The sequence below is a fragment of the Atheta coriaria genome, unplaced genomic scaffold, assembly GCF_025399875.1.
Source record: "Atheta coriaria isolate IRGN ID8LTWV9N9 unplaced genomic scaffold, Caltech_Dcor_3.1 hic_scaffold_6_pilon, whole genome shotgun sequence".
Taxonomy (NCBI): Eukaryota; Metazoa; Arthropoda; class Insecta; order Coleoptera; family Staphylinidae; genus Dalotia; species Dalotia coriaria.
In genome coordinates this window covers 9,285,468-9,312,187 of record NW_027045448.1, presented here as the reverse complement: position 1 = coordinate 9,312,187, position 26,720 = coordinate 9,285,468, and the positions used below count along the sequence as shown (strand labels likewise).

The following is a 26,720-nucleotide window of genomic DNA, read 5'->3' as shown; positions in this document are numbered from 1 at the left end:
CAGGCGCAGATAGATAGCTTGTATAACCTGTTCGGTTGCGATAAGGAATATTGTGAACTAAATTACTCACAGATTTGATTGCGCTGAAAGTGGCAGTTTTCTACGGCTTCCGGTCGTATGTAAGTAGTAGATTAATTTATTAATGCGCTTTTCTAAGGCCAACAAGTGCGCCACGGTTTTCCGCAAACCGAAACCATTGCAGAGGATAAATGGATTTGTTTGTTGAAAAAGCCGAGGCTTGAATTAATACCACCGCACGCAGGGTGTAAACAAACCATTCAGACTATGCTATCAAAGGCTTCACGCACAAAATATTAATTTCATTAATCTATCCAACCCCACGACCACCGGGTGCGAATTTTGTAACAAGATCACTCTCGTCTTTCACACCCGTAGCGAGGCGAGGCAAGCAAGATTAATATATCTGCACATCTATCTATAAGTTCATCCCCTATGTTCTAAACTGGAAGTTCCCGTATATAAATGTGATAGAGGCGCGCGCGAGTCATGCAAACGCACCCGCACAAAGAAGCTTTATAGGAGTGTGAGCACCAAGCAACGCCTTAATCCGTCATCCCTTTCATGTCGTGGTGCGAACCTTTGCAACTCGCACATCACAAGCGTTACCTTGAAATGGAAATGAGGTCGAAAGGTTAAAATGCCAATTTTTCATTCCGATTGATGCCTGGAAACAATACTCGTGGTTATTTATTATCTGTAAACATCGTTAAACGTGACAATTTATTGTAAATGAAAGGATTTTCATTCAATTGAAGCCTGATGAATATTAATTTGATTTTATTGTATCCGCGAAGGATACATTGTGATATATACAAAACTGGTTCAAATTGTGGTGGTAACACATTAGTTATATCCTGAAAATGATGATGATATTAAAAGTTAATGTCCTGGAACATATTTTCCATTTCAGAATTTGATAAGTCGACATCTGCGAAAACTGTAACCCTAAAAAGCACCAGACCGAATTCGGAGACGAGCGCAGCAAGCATCAAGGCTGAGCTTGGATCAGAGAACGGACCAGAAACGACAGTGACAATCGAACATCAGAACGGCGACTTTCTAGACGTCGAAGAAGCGTTAGCCGAAGAATTAGCAGCCGCTAAAATCCAAGCCGCTTTCCGTGGGCACCAGACTAGAAAGAACATGAAACAAGCCGATAATCCAGTCGAAGCTGAGCCCAGCAAGGAGCAGCTGGAGGCCGAATTCAGAGCCGACGATGAAGGTACGAATAGACATAAAACCAAACTACCTTTCCTACATTTCAACACGGGCTATTTCGGGATTTCATTATAAAAGCAATTTATTTGCACGCCGCGTGAAATTTTTCGTACTCATTAGAGGTGCAGGACTAAATTTACACGTTCAACAAGCTGATCAATATCTGGGGGGAAGCAAACTTTGTTCGCGCTGACGTGAAGTTCTATTCAAATACCTATGAGTAGCGGCGTCCATGGGCCCCGCCCGGCAATGGCAAGTCAAGGACGTGATTCCTGAAACTTCAATGTTTAGACATGGTGTATTCAATTAAAACTTGATGTTTGCCTGTTTGCATTTGTGAACGCGTCGACCATGCACGCACATTGTTATACCCATAGAAATCTTTCACTAGCTACTAAAACCTAACCAACACACGTAAAGGACGTTTGCATTTCATTTTTTATATTTTAGAGTGAATTATTTCATTCCACAAAGGGCATCCATGGTATTAGCAGATGAAACCTCTGTTTGGTGTTGTGCATACCTAATTTGAATAAATGCTGACTGGCGCAAAAGCAATTTAAGGCAAACATAAAACGGGCTCTACGCTATCAAGGTGCTTGTGTTCAGAAAGGTCAACACACCATGTTTATTCATTTCAACAGCATATCTGCGAAAAGTATTCTCTTCTCTCACATGCGTGCGTGCAATCTGTAACTAGGTTGGCAGCCATTTGGTTGTCTCGGCACGTGTTTGAACTTGTCCCACGAAATTTTGGCCATTCAAAACAACAACAGTCATATAAAGATGACAAATCATAATGGCAACGCAAACATCATCATTTTATGCTATTATAGTGCCCCAAAGAGACAACTGAAAGCGTATTAGAAGAGTTTTTGATATTTGCAATAAGTGAAAGCGAAGCAGTCTCAGGATAAAAATATTCGTGCAAGGTAATGCAATTTGACTTGGCAGGATAGGCGAGCATTACGCTGAGTGAGCGAATGATGGGGCTTGGAAGTCGATATTCATCCCCAGGCGCAATTTCAATTTGCCCGTTACCTCACCGGCTCCGGCAGCGCGAAACATAAATAAATTACACCAAATACCAACGCTGCGTTGTGTTCGTTATGTCGATGGCGGAAACAGTTTATGGGACGCACTCAAAACAAAGCGGTGCGAGTTCGTGCAGGGATGAGGTGAAACGCGAGGCATTCGATACGTAATGCGCCGCCATTCTGTGCGCGAAACATTCCTTAAACTCACGCGCGCGCGCGCGCCAACTGCGTTTGTTTTCGGTTTCTTTGCGCCCCCTGCTAGTAATTTAGCTCATCCAGTTCGTTTTTATTACTTTTATTTCTATTAAGGGAATTGTAAAGACGCAGAGGATTTTTATTTGCATGTTTTCACATAGTTATGCAGATAAAAATGGCACACGCGTATCTTAACCTAATTTTTTGTTTGAAATTGATTTTGCATTTTTTGAGAAATTTCCTTTTAATATCTACCTTTTTTGCAACCTGGAAAAAATATGTGTTCTGTGTAATTTTATTTCCATTACGAAAACTTTTTCACCCCCTTTTTTAAGGAAAAAATACCTCAGTCAAAGTTTTTCTCTGTGCCTATTCGTCTACAAGAAAATCTCGTGATAAGGAGGGAATTTAGCTTAATTCGCCCGCATGGAGTCGAAACTTCAACATGAAATATGCCCGTTCTGGGTTTCCTTCATCTTGACTCTATATCACGCCGAACAATAAACGAGAAAAAAACTTCCCAATGCCTAAACAAAGAAAAAGTTATAAATTTAATCAAGCGTACTATTAAGAAAGTATGCGTTTGTTTCAAAATCATGGAATGGTCAATATTTTAATTAAATTTTTAATTTCACGCGTGACAAGTTTTTAATTAATTCAAAAAACGTTTTTGTGCAGTTTTTTTAAGGTGTAAAATAAAGCCTTGGTTCTGTATTTAATTTTTTTTTTCACGTTTAACGTATTGTGTGTGCAAGAGGTTTTGTTGCTGCGCGAATCTAATAACGTGGGATTCGAGGGTCGAGAATTGGAGCAAGTGTGCCTGGGCACCGGCTTATATCGAGCAAATAAGTCGAGAGGCGTGCGTGCTTGTAGATGCGCCGAGTTTCTTGGTTTTCCATGTTTGGGAAAACGCGAAAAAGCAAATCGACGAGAGGACGCCTGATCTCAGGGCTCAGGCCTCATACACCCCACGGAAACGTACAGATGACAACGATAGGCGAAGGCGAAATAAAGAATGTATAAATTGGTTTATTTATAAGAAGCTTCCCTAGTCTTATCGACTTCTGCTAATGCTACAACGTGCGACCGTGCTGAAAGGTTTTGATAGAACCTTGAACCGCTTCCACCTCATTTGTCACGTTTGCAGTGGCAGGTAATTGCAGTTAATCTTGCATGAAATAAAATATTCAGGATTGATTACATTCCATCAAGTTTTAACAAAACGTTTTGGTATAGAATGAAGTCATTAACATTTTTAAGATGTCCTTCATTCTGTGGTGGAATACAAAAAAGTATTCTTTATTGTCTCATTCTGTGCAATATTTAATAAAACTTCTAAACGTGATTGATAAAGTCGGATATTACTTTTTCGCAACAGAAAACCGTAGGTATTGAATCAGGAAACTTTTTCTACTTTCTTATTATTTACTTCATTTCACTCAATCTTTATTATTTCTTCCTTTTTTGCTTTGTTCTGGAACAAAATTCCACATCCCACTATATCTTACCCAAACAATTAAATTGACAATTTAGTACCTACTATTTTTTATAAAAAAGAGAGAAAAATCTCTACATCACGTGCGTATAAAAAACACAATGAAAATTCAGTTCGTTTGCAATTTCCGCTGTGCCTCGCTGATATCGCAGGACTTTAATTAAGTCAAACTTGCTACACTTCAATACTTTCGTACTCAGCGTCCCAGTGTTAATAAAAGCTGCCAACGTCATTCGTTTAAATGGCCATTTCGTGCGACGATCGCTTTTCGATGTCTTCATCAGCGAATGCAACCACGTGCGGCGTATGTTGTAAAGGTCGATCCTTTTTGAGCAATTAGTTGCACTACGATGTGAAAATATTGAGGTTAGGACGATCGCTGAGATAATATATATCCTTGACCTTAAAGCGGGAACAAAACAGATTATCTTGATTGCGTTTCGGTGTGTTTTTACAGTTCCGTTCTTTGGGTTTTACGCCAATGCAAAGAAAAATATTATTGCACAAACCAAAAATAACGTAATATTTGCACAACTGAAATAACTTTCTATCCCTAATGTCATAATCAGTTCAACGGTAGTTTCTAAATTTGCACAGCGTAGGAAAATCGGAAAGGAAAACGGAACAGGATGGAAATTTCTAAAATTACTGGAAAGTAGATAATTTATCGCAAGGAACGCAAGAAACTCGGAAAACTAACAGAACCTAAATTCACGGCGCTTGTTTTTTCCGTACTTTTATGGAAGTTAATGGATTCCTTAAATAAAAATTGCACGTGCCGGAATATGTGGAGCAATTTAAGTTTGTAAATGGGATTTTGTTAAAGCTCGCGACCGAACGGAACAAAACTCATTAATTAGAAATGTGGTGGATGCGCAAGCAGGGAATGGCGTTTAGTTTTGCGTTTGAAGCAACTAAGTTGAAAATAATAGAAAACGAAACTGAATGGTTCCATTTTCGCGTGCTAACTGTTTAGAAATTTATAACTACAAGGTGTCCACATGAAAGCTTTCAAATATAAATTTGGTTTCATTATGTTGTAATTCCGGTACAAATATAGTCGTACTAGTTTTTGTCGGCGAATTCGCCGGCATCCTTTTCAGTTAAAAATTAAAATTTAGTTTTTGGTTTCTTGGACCATGATTAAATTATATAACTATTAAATACTTTGTTCGCGTAGGTTTGAATCAAAAAGAAGCACATTTTTGTTAATTGTGTTTTTTTGTTTTGTATTATCTTAAGGAGAATTTCCGGTAGATAAAAATCTTCAATCCGTTCATCTTTATTGCTTTTACTTTACGAGATATACGCAATCCCAATATCGTGAAAAATGAGAAGCTTATTTTATTGTAGTTAGTTGTAAATTAGATTCTCCTAGTGAATCCAAAGTTAGTGAATATTTGTTTAATGGTAGTTAAATTGTAAAATACGTTTACGAGCCAATAATGTTCACCAATTCGACGTAGTTTAAAGTTAGAAGCAACTAATAATGATTTTAGATAATACCAACTCGAGGCAAATGGTAATATCCTGCATTGAATAACCCACTGGAGTGGTATTGGTGATTGTTAAACCTTCCAACTTGATGCGGTTCCAAATGTCGTTGCATTATGAGTATTTCATTACTCATTACATACCCCTTTACATTATGCTGATGCATCAACATGTGCATCGTATATTTTACGCTCAGTCAACCAACATCGATTTTAGCATATAATAATAAATCAATAAAGTTGCGCACGTCATAAATTTAATTTAATTCGCGTATAAAAACCTGATTGAATAACGCGGTCAACATGAGTTATTTTCGAGTGCACTCCTTAGATAATCCTTGACATGACCGTAAATCAAGTCATAAATGACAATGATGCCTGAAAAACCGACGCCTTTTCTTGCATTGTGAGTCAAGAGTCGACGCAAAGCAAAGCAAAGGACGTGAGGTATATTTAACTTCAAGGTCCACACAAGTAGGAAACTAAGGACAACGCAAACAAATGTAAAGCAATGTACAACATAATAAAGGAATACTATTATTATTCTCGCATTGTTTTGTTTTCTTTCTTCGTAGTGTTCTTTAATGTTTGAACTACGTTATTATGATTAGATGACTTTTACTTTTTATTTGTTTGTGTGACAATTTATACTCAAACTTTTGCAATAACTAAATTTATTCGTTTCTCTTTATTAATTTTACTTTCTTGCCGAAAAGAAAATGATAGCTACTGGTGGTTGAAAATGAACTTGTCACAAAGTATCAAAATCATTTATAATATGATGAAAGAAAATGTGCGGAAACGCGCGGAAGGCGTTAATTATAGCCTCGCAGTCGGCATAGCAACATATTGATTATCTTGGTTCTTAAGGGCGCTGTACGAAAAATATATACACACTGTGCAGGAGTGCAGAAGGGTTGTTTTGCGTCGCTCACATATAAATATTAAACATCACGAACGAACGCAATAAATATTAATGTGTCGCGGTGCGAAATTATGAATATCATCTACAAGCAAGCGTGCAAAATGCATCGGATTTAACCTACTTTTCTGCAGGTCTACAGAGACATAGTAATGATTATATTTAACCCTTGCTTTCAGTTATATGTATTTTATAAGCTCTTTTGATCTCACGTAATATTCAAATTAATTATTAACGTACCCCGTTGAGTTTTAAAAGGCTAACTTAAATAGTAATAGAGTTTTAAGTTTCTTATTCTATGCAAATAATTAAAGTTTCCAAAATGTACCAACTGAAGTTGATAAAAATGTAATATCGTAAAGTCTGCCTCTCGGAAACTTGTACTTCTGATATGTTGAACTACGCGAATACAAAACAAACAAACAAGTACGAGTACAGGTTGTCCGAACGGTTTCCGTCTTAGGAAGTAGTTGCACTTTACGACGCCTAGGGATAGTTCCTCTACTTCCTGAAACAACTCACAATTTGTCTACATAGACGTAATTCATAGCTGTTTCTTGTTGTTGTAGAACTTTGCCACGCCGCAACGAAAATCCAAGCATCCTTCCGGGGTCACATGTCGCGCAAGACAAACGAAGCCGAGAAGCCGGACGAGCCAGCAGTGAGTAATTTTTTTACACAGCAGCCGCCTTTGAATTATTGCTTTTCTGCCCGTGGGCGCTGTTTTAATGTGCGCATATAATTGTGCGTAATGCCCGCACGTAAATTATGAGCAATGTAAAGGTAGAGGTGCCGGCGCGCATATTTATATTTATTATGTGCTTTCAGAACAATGCGCTCGACGATGATGTGGCTGATATCGATCTGACGGACCCAGATCTAAGCAAGGCTGCGGTCAAGATTCAAGCGTCCTTCCGGGGTCACATGGCGCGCAAAGAACACGACAAGTGAACGCCATGCACCGCCATGGACGCACCATTTTCATGCGGATCGTCACTCGCCGTTCGCAGCACCATCGTCGATTTTCAATTGTCAACAATACAATAACATGTAACAAGAACTACGCCATCGGCCCAGATAAACAAAAACCTCATCAAATTTGCCGTTTACCTCACCGTAATAGAATGTCTCGCGTAAATGTTCATGCTTTACGCGGAGAGCGTACTATCCGTATTATATTAGAATACCTTTTAGCATTGATGGCAATACTCTACCTAACGATTTCTGTATTGCCGGAGAGTTATCCAGCGTATCCGAAGTCGATGCAAACTTTCGACGATTTCAAACGAGAAACGGCATCTCAGCACAGTAACTTTTAGACTTTGCACCTTTACAAACGTAAAATTTAATGAGAGTACATTTTAAAACTTAAAAAAAATTCAAACTTTCAAACATTTAACATTGACATACAGACCAAATATTTTCCAGTCGTACGTTCATTTCAGTTCATTGTTCAATATTGAGCACTGAGAAAAACATACAATCCAATGCACCTAGCAACTACAATCCTACTAAAACTATTTGACGACTTTATTCCGCAAATTCCCAAATAGAAAAATTAAATACTTTACAAATTACTAACAACATACAATATATACATATATAATTATACAAAACATTTAAGATATAAAACAAATATAGACATCTAAACACTTATTGTGCAAGCACGTTGTTAAATCCTATTTGACGATAAATAAATGAAACTCATTCAAACATTTGTGGACACACGTAAAATAAGAAAACATCGCGAATTGTCAATTGAAAAACAACACATATTATACCTGTATGGTGGACTAAGAGCTACATTTTAAAACCAATGTTGACAAACAACCAAGTGTGTCTGAGTGTTTTATACCTTTACATTGTGTTGCAAACATTCCAATAATGGTTAATATTTATTGTTAATACTTATTTGTATTATTGAGTAATTAAATCTCTTGTAGTTAGCAAGAAATTCATATGAATCATGTTAATAATGAGGATATGACATTGTGATCTCTCTTATTTTAGTTTGGAGCTTCTTCAACTAAGATACAAAACTTTTAGAACAGAATTAATTGTAATTTGATTGAGGTACCTACAAATATATTCAACAACCATATTGTGTATTGTTTTTATTCGTCATATTTACAGATAAATTTATATTTACTTAGAAGGTTGTCCCCATTCAGGAAAATCTGAATCTTGAAAATATTCTGGCTGAAATTTCTTCATAGATGGTGGCAAATCATATCTACTTTCTAATTGTTGGGGGTAAGACCAAAATACTTTACCAACATTTTCATTCCTTTCATCTCTCTTTTGTGCATAGTTTGCTAACCATTCTTCTGGCATTGGTACTTTTGTTTGTTCAAATGTTTTATAAAGTTTTTTCTGCTGTTCGTATATAACTAAAGCAAAATATCAATCAACAAATCACATACAATAAGTTTTTAATTTAAAGAAGACTTACTCATCTCTTTAATATGCCATAGTTGTTCCTGGGTATAGTGAGTATATTTGCAAGATGTTTCAAATTGACAATAACCTGCAGTTTTAAACCTATTACATGGAATTTTCACTGACTCTTCAGCTAGAATTTCTGATAAATCTAAAATAAAATAAACAATTATAGATGAATTTAAAAAATTGTATACTGTATTTACCTCTAAATGATGCATAGTGCAATTTCTTCATTTTCAAGTGATAAACACAATTTAAATGTTTCTTTCTGGCTTCTACATCATCAATAAACACTTTATCACAGTAATCACAGTAATAACGAAACCCCATTATATTTTAGAGATACTACCGTGCAGAAAAAAGCAATTAATTCTAACCAATCTTAATTACTGCTCAATGTTTTAGTTGTTTTTCAATACTTTTTCAGAACGAACTCCTCACCGAAATAAAATGTGTACAATAACAATATTGCTAGGTTAGGAAACAAATCAATAAACATTTAAAACTTAAATATTTTTTAAATATTGCTTATCAATCGTTCAGCTTAGATTCAATATTTTATTTTCAATAACTTTTTGCATTTTTTGTACACTCTTAACTTACAAGTAAATAAAAGAAAAATATTGCAAACAAGCATGCTAGCGTCATCTGTAAACAAATTAATAAACTATTTTCTCGTTTAACAGCCCGCATTTACTTCTTTGATGTTAGCGACAAACTGCTATCTCCTACCATGGAGAATACAACGCATTGAAAAGAAACAGCAACAATTCCGTGCGTCCTACAGCACGCCGCAACCATAACTTGTTTTTTGTTTACATTGCCTACGAGAACGTGTTTGATGCAGTTGGAGTTGGAGGATCCGACGGAGTCGGCATCCATCGGCATCACAATGCGTGCTCGCTTCTTGTTCGGTTTGTTTGGGTGAGTAGAGTGAGTTTAGCGAGTGCCGCGTCTAGTTCGGTATCATTACGCACGTTTATTGTGTGTACGTCGTGTGGATCCACAATCTCACTATCATGTTGTGCCGTAATCATGAATCTTCCTTGTGTTAAGTCTCTAGTGTTCTAAAGTAAAGTGTTAGGAACTCTGTATGCATATTAATCTTATCGGGTGCCGAAGAGTCTGCGCGCATGATGCTAACTCTTTCATAGCCGTGGATTTATTTATAGCACGACAACTAATTAAAACGTAAAAGGGTGAGTACACATCTGTGCATTTAATTATAACATGTGAAGGATTAATAAATACTTGTGCATGGTTTTGCTTGGTGCTTGGTTTTAGAGGCAGAACAAACACTATACGCCGTACGAGTATAAATTCGGCTTAGCTGCGAGAGTGAAAACAAAAGTTATTTATAATATACGCTTTATATACTTAATCCTATAATAACATTAATGAGTAAACGTTTGCTCTTTGGGATGTCGGGATGCAACCAACGTTAAAGTGAAAAGCAGTTCTGCTCTCGATAGATCCTGCCATTATCAGCGAAGCAATCGTCACGTGCTCCGGTTTATCTTCTGAATGGCGGCGTTAACTAGCTTTATCAACAACACTTAAGAAGCTCACTTAGCGCCTCTACGCCGCTGCGTTAATTGGCTATAATTACATCGTAAACAAAAATTCAATATTTGCGTATCGTAGGAACAGATGGTCTTTCAGCAATTCACATACACTTCCTCCTTCGTCCAGATGCATACAAAACACATCAGTGATGATCACATTCTGTTATCACGCTGTTATATTTTAATACCAGTTCTAAAGAACGCCAGCTAAACAGTGATGATGTAATGTATATAAACAGCACGATTTATTGCTTGCGGCACGTCACACAGTCGCGTTTTATTGCTAATAATTTCATTACACACTTTCAACTTCATAGTTTATGTCGCACCAATGTGCGATGAATTGGTGTAATTAGGGCGCTGTATCTTCATTTTGGTACATAAATGTACAGTTAGACTAATCTATCGCATGATGTGTTTGTTTATTAGGCTTGTTTGTTTGGTATCAATTGTGCAAGGACAAAAACTATCACATATTGTGAGCAAAAATCAACAGAACAGTTCTATTTTTAACATAACTATGAGAAAAATAGTATTTTGCATGTTACGAGCATAAAATAGTTATTTGTAGTTTTTTTAATGATATTTTTCTGTATTAAACTTCTTTGATCTTTGTAAATTTGATTATATTGAAAATACCATGTAGAATTTTCTTATATTTTGTTTAAAAATAAAATTTAACTCGAAAGTTTTCGGATTAAACGAGAAAAATGAAAGATTAATTTACTACATTACTAAAAATGCAGAAAAGAGTCTTAAATCTTTCCGCGCTGTTCCTTTGTAAACTAATCTTTTGAAGAATGCAGTCTAATTAAGCCTAGTACAGTGTGAAAGATTAATCGCATAGTTTAACACTTTTCTATCCAACATTATTCAAACTATGTCATTTCAAGAACACGATGAAGAGGAAAGTTATTTATAAGAGAAAATGCACGCTGCAATTTAAAAATAGTGCAGTTCCGAATAATGACTAATCGGCATTTACGAAAAGTATTTTTCCAAAATTCCTTGCATTTCTTCCAAGAATCAATTTCACTTTTCAATTACACGTACAATTTAATAGGCGCAGTGCACTTGCAACTGGATGACGAAGAATTCATTTCCACGAGATCATAAAATATATCAGCTTACCTGCGACAAACAAATTCCAATCATTTACGAGTAGATTCTTCAGAGTATGATCATAAATATGGAATGCATATGACTGCACAAGACTTGCACAAGAGAAAAACCGGAAGATTTTAGTATGACTAAGAACATTCTTTTCTTTCTTCACTTTTTGAATGGAAACCAACGTGAATACGATGACGAATCATCAATATTTTGATGATGTAATTTAAGGAATTTTAAAATTGCTTCATTTCATTTAACGTCTTTCCTAGAAAGTAGGTTCACTGTTTTCTTAGCTTTTCTTATGTCATTTGTTTAAATCGTGCGCGTGGAAAATCATAACTTTCAATTGTTTCCGAAGTGTTTGCGGTGTGCATATTGTTTAATAACGCCTTCAACATAAATTCTAGTCCGCCGGCAAGCAAACAAACCTTTTATTAACCTGCCTACGTTCCTTACTTCTGAGTATGTCTCGCTCGCACAAATGCATATTTCCATTTCAATGCGTTTTCTAAACTTGTAAACGTTATAAGTACATAAGGGTATTGCTTAATGACAACAACTATTGCATTAAGTTTCCTTTCTGTTACAAGCGATACCTATTGATATCACTTGTCGGCGATTTTATTACACCGTTCTATAAAATAATTTTCTAACCATCATGTCTAATGGTAATTTTATTGACCGTTTAAATATGATAATAATATAGATTACCTAATAAATATTTGAATGTTTTCTGTGTAGGTGTTTGCTAGTAATACTACATTTTCTTCTCTTTAAAGTGAAAGTTATATAATATTCACTTGCTTTAAATCTATGACAGAATTTTATTGACAAAAGTGTGAATAAATATTGCAAATTATTGGACGATGTGAAATGTATATTGATTAAACAGTCAAACAAAGCATTGCTCAATATTTGAAATGTCTCAATCAAGTATTGAACCGCCACAAACATGAATTATTTGCTATGTAAACTTCATGTTCACGTTTTCAATTTACAATCAAAACAAAACGTCCACATTCTGCTTCGCCATTATTTTTCCTCTTGAATGAGAGGTATACACGCGCACCTGTAACAGAAAGGAATTCTCTTCTCTAAATTATTGCCGCCAGACTGGCCGCTAACGAACGCAAGGAATTTATCAAACGCCGTAAATACATATTACGTTTCCATAACCTTTCTTCTCTCTGCTTGATCCTACGTACCTACGGGCCGACAACTGCGTCGATGCCCACTCCTCTCACCTCATGTGCTTTCGGTGTCTCGTGTCTACCTTTCATATTTCTTCCCTGTGGCCATCTCGCATATTATGGCATTATCGTGGTATGCAATACTTTTATGCGAAACCCTCATAAAATTCATCACATTCTTGTCTGCTCGTCTACATTCTAACGAAGAATATCTATACCATCATGCTCAACTTATTAGTACTGAAATACATAGTTAAAAATGTTAAAATATTTAACGAGGTTTTTTTATTCCATCTGTGTACCTATTAAAATGTTAAATTTAATTAAGTATTTTGACGCGTAAACCTTGCTTGTGGTTAAATGGTTGAAGAACACATTGAAGTCATTGGTAATCACGACTTAACAAGGAATTGTGTGAAATGACGCGGATGGAATTTTAATCTTTGGAATTTCCTATTACTTATCTTCAGCTATTGTTGTTTATAAATTGAGGAAATAAAAAATAAGAGGTTTTATTTTATTTTGAGCTGTTATTTGCATTTTTTCGTTCTAACTTTGCGTCAATTATAAAAATGTAATTTTTTATTTAGTAGCCAAGTCACGAATAATCCATTAATCAAATTTTACTTCTGCAGGTATCAGATGTCTTATTATAATGTGTGTTAATTACATCTTGTTTTTTGTTCTGGGGCACGTCTACCAATAACATAAATTTTGCATGATTCATCACAACACCAACATCATCTGTAGTTTTTCTTTGTTTATTTGCGAGCACGTAACCGAAGATTTTTAACTGCTGCTTAATTTTAATCTTTGTGCATTAACAAAACAAACTTTTGTAAAGAAATGCTTGTGTTGACTTTGAAACATATTTTTTTCTATTCTCAGAATAATGCATTCAGGAAAACTATTGCTACATATTTTTTAGTCTAAACTATTTATTTCCTGCAAGAAGCAAACGATGATCCCAGATTGCTATTTGTTCTATTGTTCTTATCATATTTAAAATCGCATTAAGTGCACTTACTACTTCCACTTTACGCATAGAATAAAACTATGTATCTTCTAAACATAGACGCGGAAATGCAATAAACACAATCATTTCACTTTTATTATTAGGCCTATTTGATTTCAAGTAACGGTACACAATCAACAAGTTATCAAGATGCACGTGCAATAAATTATTTATAAACCTGCGTACATTACACCCAGAGAATTTATTCATTCATTCATTCGTAGTTATTACAAAACTCATTGACCATGCCACCAGCCACGTGATTATTTTAAAATTTCATCACACGATTTCCTTCGACTGGCCAAGTGTCCAACAACTCTTTTCACTCAGTGTTTATTATTATTATTTACACATTTAACACATGATGTCATTCATTGCAAGGCTTTGACGAATGATGGACGCAGCCATAAATAGTTTATGCATGATAACAACACGTCTTTTTGAATTAATGCCTATTCTATTACTTATTGTTGCTTTGTACAGTGCGCAATTTGTTAGCTAGTGGTGTGACAAAAAGCACACACAGCAACAATCAATACAATCTGCTGTTGATGCAGCAAGTTTTTCTTATCATGCTGACGAGTGCGGAATATCTACGTCTTCGATTTATTTTTGTGCACTTGACATTTAGCCGCGCCTGTAATTATTTATATTGTCACATGCGTATATTTATACGAGTGCGCAAAAAGCTTTTGCTGATGGTTCGATGACATGTTAACGATTACGAATCAAATAACCGTGAAATTCTAGTATTTCCTATAAAGATACATTTTATTTTGTTATAAATATAGAAATAACAAAGAGTATTAATACTTGTCTTAATTTGTGTCAAAGTTGATGAAAAAATCAACACTTCACAAATGAGGTTAATCGACACAAATTAATTGCACCACATGTAGTGACCATTAAATTAAATAAAAAATTGTGCGGTTGACGACCACATGTGCTTAACAACGCACATCATATTGTATATACTGAATTGTTCTTTGAATTGTGTATTGCTCTTACAGTGAACTATAAATAATTGGTATTATGCGCTCATATAAACGCGATATAATATAATATAGGACAAAAAATATATACTGTTAATTTATGCACATACAATAGTTTCGTGGCGTTGCATAATCGCAAATTTTGAAAATTACCTTGACCAATGTATACCAGAAATGTGCGTCGGTAGTAAACATAGTTATATTATACCTATTTTCATATTTATAGTAATTGATTGGTTTGGTTTTGCAAACCGGCACTCATTAAATGTCACGCGTTGACGGCGATTTCTAAAATAATTAATATCAACGCAATTAGCAAACTGACGTATATGCACCAATGGTTTATAATTTGTATCGATAATAACGATAATTGTTTACGATTAACATAGACAACTGACAAGTATATAACCGCATGAAATCTGCATTAAATGATATTATATCTTGCATACTTTGTTGTGCAGATTTGTATCTTTTATTTATGACTAAGTGCAACTTTCAACAGAATGCAATTTCATTGCGGCCATTGCGCATCTAAATTTATGAAAGCCGGCAGGAGGTAATTATAAATTCCCTTTCGTCGAAAAGGTGACTAATATTTTACTATGATTGCTATGGCGGTTGCGGTTCGTTGGGACAAATTTTCATTTATAAACCCTACCAACAAAAATTAATATGAAATAAACCACAGTTGATTTTATGAGTTTTATATCAAACCACAGATCAGTGTTCTTTGTGAGCTTCAAGTGTGATAGATGAAACACTCATATTTTTTGAGTTTCCACTCATAAAATATAAATATTTACCAGTTGCATTGTGTGGGTCATTAACCCATGCCGACAAGTGCGTGTGCTCGATTGACTCCGCTTAATATGCCTTAATGAATGCATCATCAGCTGCATGCCGTCTCTGCGCGTCGAAGTGACATTTCGAAGTAATGTGATGGTTGTGTTTAATTTATTTATTATTTTATAGCTTCGTTTGGATGTGCCTGCGGTCGTTTTTCTGACATCCGCTTTTTACTTGTTGCAGTGTGAGCGAAAATGTCGAGTGTCACTGCGACGAATGGCGCCGTCGATCGAGGGGCGAACGCAGGTGTGCTGCCCACCGGTGCTGTGGAATTGACGGAAAGTTCTGGCAGAGCCCTTAAGCTGCAAACGGATGCGCCACATCTGGTCAGCATGGGGGGCGACAGACTGAGCACGGCTGTCACGTTACATCCCCTTCCGCAAGGTCAGTACTTTCATATTTGCGAAAGCTTGTGCAAACGTTTTTACGGATTAGGTATTTGAGTAGATGCCAATTTGGCTGGCACACGTGGATTACCGACATGCTTCATGTAAATCTTCCTACATTAGATTACTTTCCAAAAATACCCGTCGAAAAACAGTATTTGGGCATTCATTAGAAGTTTCGAAAGTTATGGGAGACTAACCCGTTTTGTAAGGATTAAAATGTCTTTAAAGTGCTTGATTTATTTGCATATTTGCTCTTAGATTTTAAACATTATTGTCATGGAATTGTGAAAGACGATAAGTATCTTGAAAACTACTTGTCAAGTATCGGAGAAATATACTTTACAATGCAAAATATATTTGAAAGTTCCAGAATATTCTGTATTTTTAAATAAAAGTTGAAATTTTATTATTTCTTTAATTTTTAATTCAAATATTATTAAAAAAAACACCTGATTTATGTTGCAAAACTTGTTAACATTTGATAACACCAGGAAATAAGTCTCTAGAAAGTTCCCTCTGTTTATCTCACAACTCTTGAACTTAAACAGTTTTTACAACTTCTTTGCTTCCCTATTTGCGTGATGGTGATGTGATGGCAGTGTGACTGTTTACGTGCACCGTCAATTTAACATAACACATGTATTCCTTGAAATAACCAGACACGTAACGCATGCATCAATGCACCACCTACATCAGAGAACATCATATTTATTTCTTCACCGCTTCTACGCACACTTATGTTTATACAAATCTCTTGAGTTCCGTAGTAAACCTACTCATACACACGCATCCGCTGTTAACTTATGGAAATTTCATTCATTTATATTACGCTGGCGCAGCCGCTTGTAAAACTATCTGTTAATGGAAAAACAAATCGGGTCATTTTTAGCTCTACACCCGTTGTAAGCACGTTACGCACATTACGAGAAAATGAGTAGCAAACGATGCGCAACCACAATGTGAAGGTAATTTTGTTTTGTTCTCTTCGCAACACAAAGTGCACCGACGTGCAATCGTCAAATAAAAACGCGACTACATCCGCTCATAATTTAATAGGTAGACCGTGCACACAGGCTTTGTTATTATTATTTTTTTATTACTTTAATTTTATGGACATGAAGATGGTCTGTGAAAAACGGAGCGTATTTTCATACATGGCTGGTTTCTTTGTTGCGTATATTTTAGGTATATGTGACTTGAAATTATTGATTTGGAAGGTCAAATGTAAATTGAAATGCTTGTACAACATTCTTTTATTTTTGGTAAATGTTGTTGACAAGATAGTTGATATTTCTAGTTTTGGTAACTTTATTGTTAGATGAATGCCCACACATAAATAGCGATGAATATATTGCAAATTAATAAACTTTATTGTGTCGCAAAACACTTTTGTTTTGTTTTCATGTTATTTGTATGTAACACTAACCCAAAAACCTCTTATCAAATGAGTTTAACACCAAATTTCCAAAGAAACATGACTACTTAATTAGCAGTACTTGTGCGATATTTACGTGCACGAATTACGCTGAATTTTGCATGTAAAATTAATATTTTATGCGCTACTTCGGTATATATTTAAATTTCGTACTTATTCCAGGGCGAGTAACGCTTGGAAGTGGCCCAGGTGTGGACATACCAGTTCAAGGAACGGGTGTATTACCTTTACACTGCCACATTGAGAACAACGAAGGCGTAGTCACTCTGCATCCTATTGCGGGAAATTCAAGCGTCGACGGCATTCACATTACCGCATCCACAAGACTCACACAAGGTACATACATTCACTATGTATTCAAACTTTCATATCTCTAATGTAGCATGTACGCATTGTTTTGTTGGTAAATTAATCTCTTATCTTGATCATATTGCAGGTGTCATGTTAACAATCGGTCGCTCAAATTACATGCGCTTTAATCATCCGGCCGAAGCTAAATTGATGAAATTAACCAATTCGAGAATCTCAATGGCGCCAATTACATTCGAAAATGAAGAGATTTATCAACAGAAATTCTTGAAGAAGCCCCCGACGGTGCCGCGTAAATCACCGCGCAGTTCCTACTCGGATGAGGAGCCGTCACAATCCAGTATCATGATGAAGGTGTCAAAGTTTGAATATCTGGCCGCGCAGAACATGAAGCAGAGTTTATCACCGAAAGTGTTCTCGTCAAATTTAGTCACGGTTAACATGCCAGCCAAGGATGTTTTGGGCAGGACTCCGCCTGATTTGCATAGCTATGCGAAAAACATTTCACAACCTGCTGTTAATTATGCCGAAACGAATTTTAAGAATAAAACGCCGGACAGGCAAATATTCGGTTGTAAGTCACCGAGTTATGTTAACGTGCAGCTGAACGAGACGAAAACGATTAATAACAAAGTGGTTATTTTCGAGAATGGCTCGGTTATGAAGGAACACCACGAACTTAATAATATTACGCGTAACTACAATCAGAATGCGAATAAAAACGTGAATGTTGCCAAGGGTCAAACAAGGTGCAGCACGCCCAACGGCGAGAATAAGAGCAACGTGAGCAGCTACGAAGATTTATCGCTACGTAAAAATGAAGCAGAAATCAAGAGAAATCAGGTGGGTTTGCATTATATAATATTTACAATATAGTTATGTGACCTGCAATGCATAGTTTGAAAATGATTGTCTGATTTTCTTATCTTTGCTATCAGCAGAATTCCAGTAAGTTGCTATTTATTGTTTTAGATTAGTGTTTGCAAACTATTTCTATCATTTGTACTTCCATTTGTAGGCGCAAGTTGACAGAATCAAAGAGCAGCAAATTGAAAAAGCGGAAAAAGCGCGTTTGGAAGAGATACTAACCATGTGTGCCGAGTATGATAAGCAAGTTCAATGCGACAAAGCTAATAAACCGACGCCCAACAGGTATATGATGGGTTTTTTGGTGCTGTTATGTTTGGCTAACAATCGTATCTTAATTATTCCAGGATTATAACTAACGGGTCGTTACCACGTGATAAGCGCACGTGCATTTCACCGAATATTATGAACTCTCCAAAATTAGGCAGTTCACCGAATACTACAGATACACATTATTTCATATTTGAATCACAGGAGAGTGTTACAGGACAAAATATGCAGCAGCAATATGAATCAATCGAAGTACAAAAGAGTAACTCTAGCACCAGCGGGAAAAATATGAGCGCATACGAGAATGTATCGATAACAAACGGTTCGCCGACGCTGCCGCTGTCATCGCCGCGTACGAGAATTAAAACATTTGTAACTCCCAACAAGGAAAGGTAAATATTGCTTATCTTATCTATGTGATGGGAGAATATGCTAACATTTTTGTATGTTCCAGTTCCCCGAAAGAATCGACAACAGATTTGTTTGATGCGCCAATGTTTAAGGCAAAAACTCTACCGTCTAAATTCATTGCCCCGGTGAAATTCAAAGACGAACATGGTTACATGAAACATTTAGAGAATTATGAAAATTTAACTTTAAATAATCACACTGGTAGCATTGCGAATAATTTGAATTTTACTGAAAATAAAGAGAACACGAGCCCTGACAGCAATTCTACATCGCGTAAGCTTTACGAGTTGAAAGAGGAAAAGCGTGATAAATTATCACAAATCGCAACGATTAAGAGACGCATGGCTGAAATGGATAACATGGGTGAAGAATTATCAAGAGAGCTTGAACTTGAAAAGGCTCTCATTATTGGAGAGTGCAAGGCTAAACAATTGGAACTGGAGAAGCTTCAAGCGCGTAAAGAAAGATTACTTCAGGACGCTCATAATCTTGATTTGAAGATGAATGAAAGCCAACTTATTCAAGAAGAAGATCAAAGGGAGTGCAAGGAAAAGCTTGAAATGGCAAAAGATCGAGTCGAGTCTATTGAAACAAAACTATCAACTATACCTAAAGATTCGCCTGAGTATAATAGTACATTTGATGAGTACTTGGAAGCGCAGGAGACGTTAGATAACGAAAACAAAAAGTTTGAAGATTTAGAGTTTCACCATTTAGAAGAAGAGGCAGATATGCTGGCCAGTAGAGAGGAGCACCAACGAGAGGTAATGGATTTGACAAAAAGAATGGACGATTTAAAGAAACACATTAACGATTTACAACGTGAAAATTCCATCACAGCTACCACAAATGCTAATGAATTTACCAAAATTGAAGAGAAACGATTAGAATTTTCCAAAGTTTTGGAAGATATTCGGACGAAATTGCGTGATATTGATGTTGAATTGGCAAATTTGAAAGACCGTGAAACAGATGATGATTTATCTACGGATAGTGACACAGACAAACCGAAAGATCTTGAAACGGTCAGACGGGAAGCGTCCATGTTATCACTGAATAAAGTCTGCGATATGAGTACGTCGTTCATTGTGACCAGTACAAGAATATGCGAAGAGGACTTCAATATGTCACAGTCATTCAGTGAGAAAATGTTTCAAGAGAAGTCTGTTTTGGAGGACGGTATGGGCGGAAGGCGAATTCCCAGCCAGGGTGACATTGACCGAATTAGCAAGGTAACCATGGACGCTCCGATGAACATTGAAGACAATCGTGATTCGATGAGCAAGAAAACTTTCGAATCTCTAAAGGAAATCGAACGAAATCGTCAATTACATTTGGCACAACAAGGTAAATAAATACTTTTCACTTACTTTTCGTAAATTGTAATGTTTTATTGCTTTAGGATCTCAAGTTATTGAAAACGAGCGACGGCGAGTTCAAGCATTAAAACAAAAAGTGCAGAACGAAGTGCGTACAAAATGGGCCGCAAGGAAACAAGATTGCCAATCAATCAACTCTGTAGGATCTGACGATACTGAAAATGGGTGAGTTATCTTTTAGAACCGAGTGATAATCGTTAATGTGATTGCGCCTATCGCATTATGTCGAATTAGTACTACTCTAGCTATCAATCAACTCAAACGCAATGCTTGCGACTTCAAATGTGCTAAGGTAACGCATTTCACAAAACCAATCTTTAATGAATCCAACATGTTGATCTTGGTATGGGTGCAGTTGTTCCACGAAATTGAAATAAAAACAAACAGTGATGTTTATTGATCGGGTCATATAAAATACAAATGCGCGTTTCTCCGGTTTGTGAGTTATTTTTGGTCTATTTTGCGTAAGTAAGGAACGTGTGTATGTGTGCCGAAAACCACAATAATATTTTTGCAAACGATGCAGTTGAGGATGATAAATGATTTACATATGAATCTTCCTGAAAGAATTCGCATGATTCATAAGTTCAGCAACTAGTGAAAACAAGATTTGTTTGAATCAAGTCACGTGCTTCTGTTTTCATTCGAAAAGATAATGCGCGTGCTCTAATTATACAAACAGTGGCTAACGCAAAGCCAGGACTGCATTATTACTTAGCTATAGCATATAAAAATAGCCCCTATTTTATTATATACAAATAAATTCGATTCCAGATATACATACAAATATTTTAACACGCTGTCACCGAGTACCAAGAGCAATCAAGTTACAAAGTTACATAGACTCATGCACAATTTTGAAACGGCCTGACGTCAAATACTTTGAAATAATTTACGACAACGTCGAGTTTTTGCACAGGATTACTAAATTAAGTTGTCAAGTGATGAAATTGCAAATCTATTAGTCTTTACCACCTGCTCGGAACGATCCGATCCAATTTTAGCGTCGCATGTCAAAAAACTTTTGGTTTTAGTCCAACATTTTAAATATCATACACGACTAAATCGTTAGGTATTTCATAATAATGGTACTACATAAGCATTTGCGAATTCATTGAGTTCGTAAAGTTGTCAGTGGCGAATTTAGTGACGATGAGTTATAAAGCAAGTGGAAATTCAATCTTTTACAGGAACTCCGATCCTCCTATCCCGAAAGATGAAGTCAACTCGAACCACGTGGCCAGCAGTCCCGTTGAGGTACGTATATAGACTTTAGTTTTCAATCACTAGTAAAAATAACATGTGGTATTTTTTAAAACGTTTGAAGCTACGTGGTACTCAGATTCCTAAGGTTAAGGTGAATGCAGGCACAGGAAGCTGTTGTCTTTTATGAAAGAATTATTGTGGAACCGTCGCGAGCCGCAGTTATTTTTAGTAGCGTTGTGTTGTGCTTTAGTTGAATACGCATGAAATAACACAAATTCATGCGATGGCATTGTAACGCAATGATGACGATACTACATAGTAGTTAAGAAATTACATTTGAAGGCAATTACTTAAATCTTGCGACATTTAGTAATTAGTTGGAGGTTGCGATCGCTATTGCGGAAACCGATTTAGTAGAAAGTGGGTTGATCGTTTTGTTGGCACTCGTATATATTTATTCCGTGCGAATTGGATAAAAAACGATAAATTTTGATCAAATCTATTTTATTAGCAAATATATCAACCGCCGACATACATTTAAATTGCAGACAGACTAATCGGAATGCGACGCTACAAACACTCATCTCTTTATTTTGTTTTATACGAAAAACTGTTTTTTCAGCGTTCTAAATTTATGTTTATCTATGCGCATATGTATTTGCTGATATGTAGTTTTGCCCGGTTTTCGGAAACTTTGCCGCTGCTTTGTCCCTTGGAATTCGTACGGCGGCTAAATTCAGGTCGTACTAAAATTTAAGTTGTCCTACTCATAATATTTGCAGCGTGCGATGCTGCTTTCGACGCTCCGACTATTTAGTACCGCCGCAGTTCCGCGATGCAATATCTAATTCCATTTTGTTGTTCTCATTAGCGTACGCACTTCTGCACGCGTCGGTTCGACTTAGCTGCGCCGTGTTCCGCATTTACGTTTGGCGGTTTGGCCCATCGCTTTTAGTCATTGTGACATCAATCGCCTGTCCTTATTACACCGTCGAGCTGCACTTCTTTAATTGTTAACGTATTGTGGGTGCACGCTGCGTTCATTTACGTAGGCCACGGACGTATTTCACGTGTTTTCGACCGCACACGTTTCATCGATGAACGTTACCAAACTTACGAAGTGAGCGCGCATTCGATCGGTTGTAGGCGCGAAGCAAACACGTACACGATTCGTTAAATACGCATTGACAATAATTTGATTTTCTTAACAACGTAAAAATGTCGCTGTGGATGAATTACTTGAAAATCAATATTACTGAGCGGAAGTATAAAAAAATGCATCGACATTCTTCCTATCTCGTAAGCACACATCGCTAAACTTCCGGAAACTTATCGAGTTTAACAAAACTTTTCTTGTGATTTCAGCCAAGAGACAATTCGATAGGACCTGATTCACCGCGTCCCTTGTCTGAAACCAGTGATGTGAGCGTGGAAGTTGGAACAATTGGGCGAAGGAGAGGCAAAAATCTCGGTGACAAACATCGACCGCTGACAAGATTTCTGCCAATTCGTAGCGTTGAATTAGATCTGCGTCATCACATTGAGTCGGCGGGTACGTAACGCCTTGAGCAACACGCAAATATTTTCTTTACTATATAAATTGCACATATTTTTACGAGACATTAATGTTTATAGGCCACCAGGCAGATCTTTGTCCACACGTGAGAATAAACTCAACGAGTTGCCGCGGCTTTTTGCATAAGCGCGGCTCAAAGCTTAATGGTTGGAGTCGACGCTGGTTTGTGTTTGATCGCGTCAAAAGAACACTAGTTTATTACAGCGATAAAACTGAAAAGAAACCCAGAGGTGGAGCTTATTTTCAGGTAATAAAATGAACGATTTTATGCATGCATAACACAAAAGCGTGGCAGAATTATTGCTGTTTATTAATGATTGTTTATAAACGAAATGTGTAACGCGCAATTTCTAGGCGATTGAAGAAGTCTACTTGGACCACGCCAACTCCGTGAAATCGTCGAATCCGCATTTGACATTCATTGTGAAAACGCACGAGCGCTATTATTATTTAATGGCGCCGTCACCGGAAGCAATGCGCATATGGATCGACGTGATTTTCACTGGTGCCGAAGGATATCAGGAGTTCGAGCACGGTACATGATCGTTTCCATTCGAAAACCTGAGTATCACATTATCGCAGAATTGTGCATCGATTTTACCACATACCCGATGAAAACATTCTGACTACTTAAATGTTTCTCGCAAACATATAACTGATTAATTCGTAATGATGCAAATGAAGTGCCTTCACCGTAAGACTGCATTTCATATAATTTATATTAATCGTGGATAACGAGCGATGAAGATTGACTTTATTTATATATTCTTATGAAGTGATTCGTGTATTCATAAGACTGGTTATAATTATCATAGTGTGTATTTGATGTGAATGTTTAGCATGTTGACTCTGATCAAATGGGGAATATTATTGTCTAGATTTTATTGAAATTTTTAATCTACTACTAAAAATATAAGTCTTTAAATTGCATGTAAATTATGTTCTGAAACTAGTCGTCAATAAGGTCGAAATTGTATTTTGGATATTATGGGGTTTTGTGCATAAACATATAAAATTACGCACGTCAAATTTACTACAAATACCTTGCACTCAATATTAATTTAGTGGATGCGGGAGAAAGAGTAAATCCGTCTCTTCCAGACAAATTCAATTCAGGATCATCTGGATTCTTCTCAATGTGGAAATTTTGCAGTAGAGTCGTGATCACGAGAAAATAATTGGCCTTGGCTAGCAATTCCCCCATGCAGCGACGTTTGCCCACCCCGAAAGGCATAAAGTGTTTGTCCGGTATTTCCAGCTGTCCCTCAGCATTCAAGAATCTCTCCGGGCGGAAATTATGCGGATCGCCCCAGAATTTCTCATCCATATGCACGCTGAACAAATTAGCGAGCATGATCGTGCCTTTCGGGATGACGCAATCCGCCAGCGTTACATTGCACGTTGTTTTGTGCGGCACTCCCACGGGAGCGACGTTACTCATTCGCTGGATTTCGCACAGGACAGCGTTTGTATACGGCAAACTGAAACGCACACAAGCATGAACCGGCAACTTGCTTTAATAACAACGGCAAATGTTACTTGATTTTATCTCGAAGCGTGGGTGTACGTGATCCAAGCACATCATTTAATTCCGACTGCATTTTCCGCTGGACGTCGGTGTATTCAGCAAGATAAAGCACCGCAAACGAAAGCGTGTTACTTGTTGTTTCCGATCCTGCCATGAATAAATCCATGCAAAGCGAAATTAGTTGCTCCTCTGCAAACAATATAATAATAAAACGTGCTCAAACATAGTATATTCCGGGAAGTGGAGTCAACATTACCAGTAAACGTTTCGGATTTTGAATGCATTTTCTTGATAAACATATCAATCAAGTCACGAGGCGAGTCTGCATCGAACGTATCTACGTGTTCATTGATAGATTCGCTAATAAAGTGCGTAATTTTGTTTACCAACGTGCTCACGAGATTGTATCCGCATAAATTCGGAGCAAGGAAACGTAAAAGTGGCATTTGGTTTAGTAAACCACCGCTTGGATCCACTTTCGTGAATGAATCATGTACCAGACGCGCTAGATAGTTTAAACGTTCATCGTTTAAGTTGTATCGTTTACCGGCAGTCATTGCCCAAAGAGTGTTTAACACGCTGATATCAAACGCGTTTTTTATTTCTACGGGACCTTTGGCACTTTCCTGCTTTAAAACTTCCATTAGATCGTGAGTTTCTTCTTGAATCAAGGCCTCCATTTTCTGTCTACCTAATCCTAAATCTCTCAAATGGAATACTGTAAATTTCCGTTGTTTTTCCCAAAATGACCCCTCGCTGAAAACAAGACCTGTAAAAAATCTGATTTGATAAATATGTTATGGCTCATTCGTTCTGGAACCAAGTGATATGTTTGTTTAAATAATTTCGATTCCATGATCTCTCAATGCGCAGATTAAAAACAAACTGTTTACTCACGCGTGCAATAAAATTAACAAAACTTTTGATCTGAAAGTACCAACTCTTTCAATAAACACTCATTCGAAAAAGTATCTGCTTCAAATAAAATGAACAAAAACAAAGAATAAGTAATTTAGTACCGATTACATCTAAAAAAAATTACAAGGCCCCAAGAGTTTTACGACTTTAACAATAACATCGACTTTTCTTACGATAATAAAACAAAATTCAACGTGTAAAAATAACCACGTACCTATCTGTTTTCCGAAAGTGCGTAGTCTGAAAAAGAAACCGTCAGGACGGCCAGAAAATTCGTCCCTGGTCAAAACTTCACGTACCAAATCGACGCCATTGACTACTACCAGTAGCATTGTTCCCATTTTTAAACCAATCATATTACCATATTCGTTGGCAAATTCCATCCATACTTTGTGATGATATCCTTGTTTTTCCAACTCCTTGGAAACCTGAGTGTAATTGCCAATAATGGGGTACCATCGCGGACCTTTAGGATAATCTTTCGGTTTTCTAATGTCCACGTAAACCAAATAACACAGTAGTATGACAATGGCGATCACGAACATCCACATTGTACGGACTGTTGGTGGCTTCTCCGGCCAGCGATGAATTTTAGGGTGTGCGTAGGTAGAATAAGGTAGACGATCCGCCCGATCAAAAATTCCGGTTTTTAGTTGTCACACCGTTTAGTATAATGATACATTAGGAACGGCTGACTGGACGCAGCTTGCGTCTTCCCAAATACAGCGTCATTGTACCCCGAGTGACCTCTTCTATTTTAATATTATTTACAATGCAACTTTCTAAAAGAAAATATTAAGTGTAATGATTGGGTCAACGAATTTAAATAGTCTACTATACATTTAGAAAAAAGAAGGCACACAACAAGGAGAAATGGAAAGACGTACA

General features: G+C 36.7%; 4 protein-coding genes across 5 annotated transcripts in view; 2 read left to right on the top strand and 2 right to left on the bottom strand.

Annotated features, from left to right (window-relative positions):
* Positions 1-8,482, top strand: part of LOC135793955 (IQ calmodulin-binding domain containing protein igloo) — a 29,995-nt gene extending 21,513 nt beyond the window's left edge. Inside the window, exons 2-4 of the mRNA XM_065305076.1 lie at positions 932-1,243; positions 6,951-7,042; positions 7,210-8,482. Of these exons, the coding sequence (XP_065161148.1) occupies positions 932-1,243; positions 6,951-7,042; positions 7,210-7,332 (527 nt within the window). The 3' untranslated portion in view covers positions 7,333-8,482. The remainder of the gene's footprint in view (positions 1-931; positions 1,244-6,950; positions 7,043-7,209) is intronic.
* On the bottom strand, positions 8,481-9,313 carry LOC135793956 (zinc finger matrin-type protein 5). Its single transcript, XM_065305077.1, has 3 exons — positions 9,027-9,313; positions 8,834-8,971; positions 8,481-8,771 (listed from the first exon to the last, which is right to left on the bottom strand). The coding sequence occupies exons 1-3, from the start codon at positions 9,151-9,153 to the stop codon at positions 8,527-8,529; spliced, it is 510 nt and encodes a 169-aa protein (XP_065161149.1). The 5' UTR covers positions 9,154-9,313; the 3' UTR covers positions 8,481-8,526.
* A 321-nt stretch (positions 9,314-9,634) lies between these two features.
* On the top strand, positions 9,635-24,404 carry LOC135795051 (uncharacterized). 2 transcript variants are annotated; one of them, XM_065306604.1, is made up of 12 exons: positions 9,635-10,022; positions 15,728-15,928; positions 17,531-17,704; positions 17,805-18,520; positions 18,696-18,829; positions 18,892-19,206; positions 19,269-20,572; positions 20,628-20,769; positions 21,795-21,861; positions 23,176-23,362; positions 23,446-23,633; positions 23,741-24,404. In XM_065306604.1, exons 2-12 carry the CDS (start codon positions 15,739-15,741, stop codon positions 23,927-23,929), a joined length of 3,606 nt encoding a protein of 1,201 aa, XP_065162676.1. In that variant the 5' UTR covers positions 9,635-10,022; positions 15,728-15,738; the 3' UTR covers positions 23,930-24,404. The 2 variants fall into 2 exon arrangements, with proteins under 2 accessions (XP_065162676.1, XP_065162677.1); XM_065306605.1 differs by having other exon boundaries at positions 9,660-9,747.
* LOC135795053 (methyl farnesoate epoxidase-like) lies at positions 24,323-26,719 on the bottom strand. Its single transcript, XM_065306606.1, has 5 exons — positions 26,673-26,719; positions 26,047-26,614; positions 25,171-25,683; positions 24,926-25,103; positions 24,323-24,867 (listed from the first exon to the last, which is right to left on the bottom strand). Exons 2-5 carry the CDS (start codon positions 26,381-26,383, stop codon positions 24,420-24,422), a joined length of 1,476 nt encoding a protein of 491 aa, XP_065162678.1. The 5' UTR covers positions 26,384-26,614; positions 26,673-26,719; the 3' UTR covers positions 24,323-24,419.
* Position 26,720: the final 1 nt, after the last annotated feature.

Excerpts from the sequence above, each read along its gene's own strand:
- LOC135793956 (XM_065305077.1), bottom strand. The coding sequence starts at position 9,153 with ATGGGGTTTCGTTATTACTGTGATTACTGTGATAAAGTGTTTATTGAT. Across the intron at positions 8,972-9,026 it reads GCACTATGCATCATTTAGAG|ATTTATCAGAAATTCTAGCT; the intron begins GTAAATACAGTA and ends ATTTTATTTTAG. Across the intron at positions 8,772-8,833 it reads ATGGCATATTAAAGAGATGA|TTATATACGAACAGCAGAAA; the intron begins GTAAGTCTTCTT and ends ATTTTGCTTTAG.
- LOC135795051 (XM_065306604.1), top strand. The coding sequence starts at position 15,739 with ATGTCGAGTGTCACTGCGACGAATGGCGCCGTCGATCGAGGGGCGAAC. Across the intron at positions 20,770-21,794 it reads TCTGACGATACTGAAAATGG|GAACTCCGATCCTCCTATCC; the intron begins GTGAGTTATCTT and ends AATCTTTTACAG. Across the intron at positions 21,862-23,175 it reads TGGCCAGCAGTCCCGTTGAG|CCAAGAGACAATTCGATAGG; the intron begins GTACGTATATAG and ends TTGTGATTTCAG.
- LOC135795053 (XM_065306606.1), bottom strand. The coding sequence starts at position 26,383 with ATGTGGATGTTCGTGATCGCCATTGTCATACTACTGTGTTATTTGGTT. Across the intron at positions 25,104-25,170 it reads AAAATCCGAAACGTTTACTG|AGGAGCAACTAATTTCGCTT; the intron begins GTAATGTTGACT and ends TATTGTTTGCAG. Across the intron at positions 24,868-24,925 it reads ACGCTTCGAGATAAAATCAA|TTTGCCGTATACAAACGCTG; the intron begins GTAACATTTGCC and ends TGTGCGTTTCAG.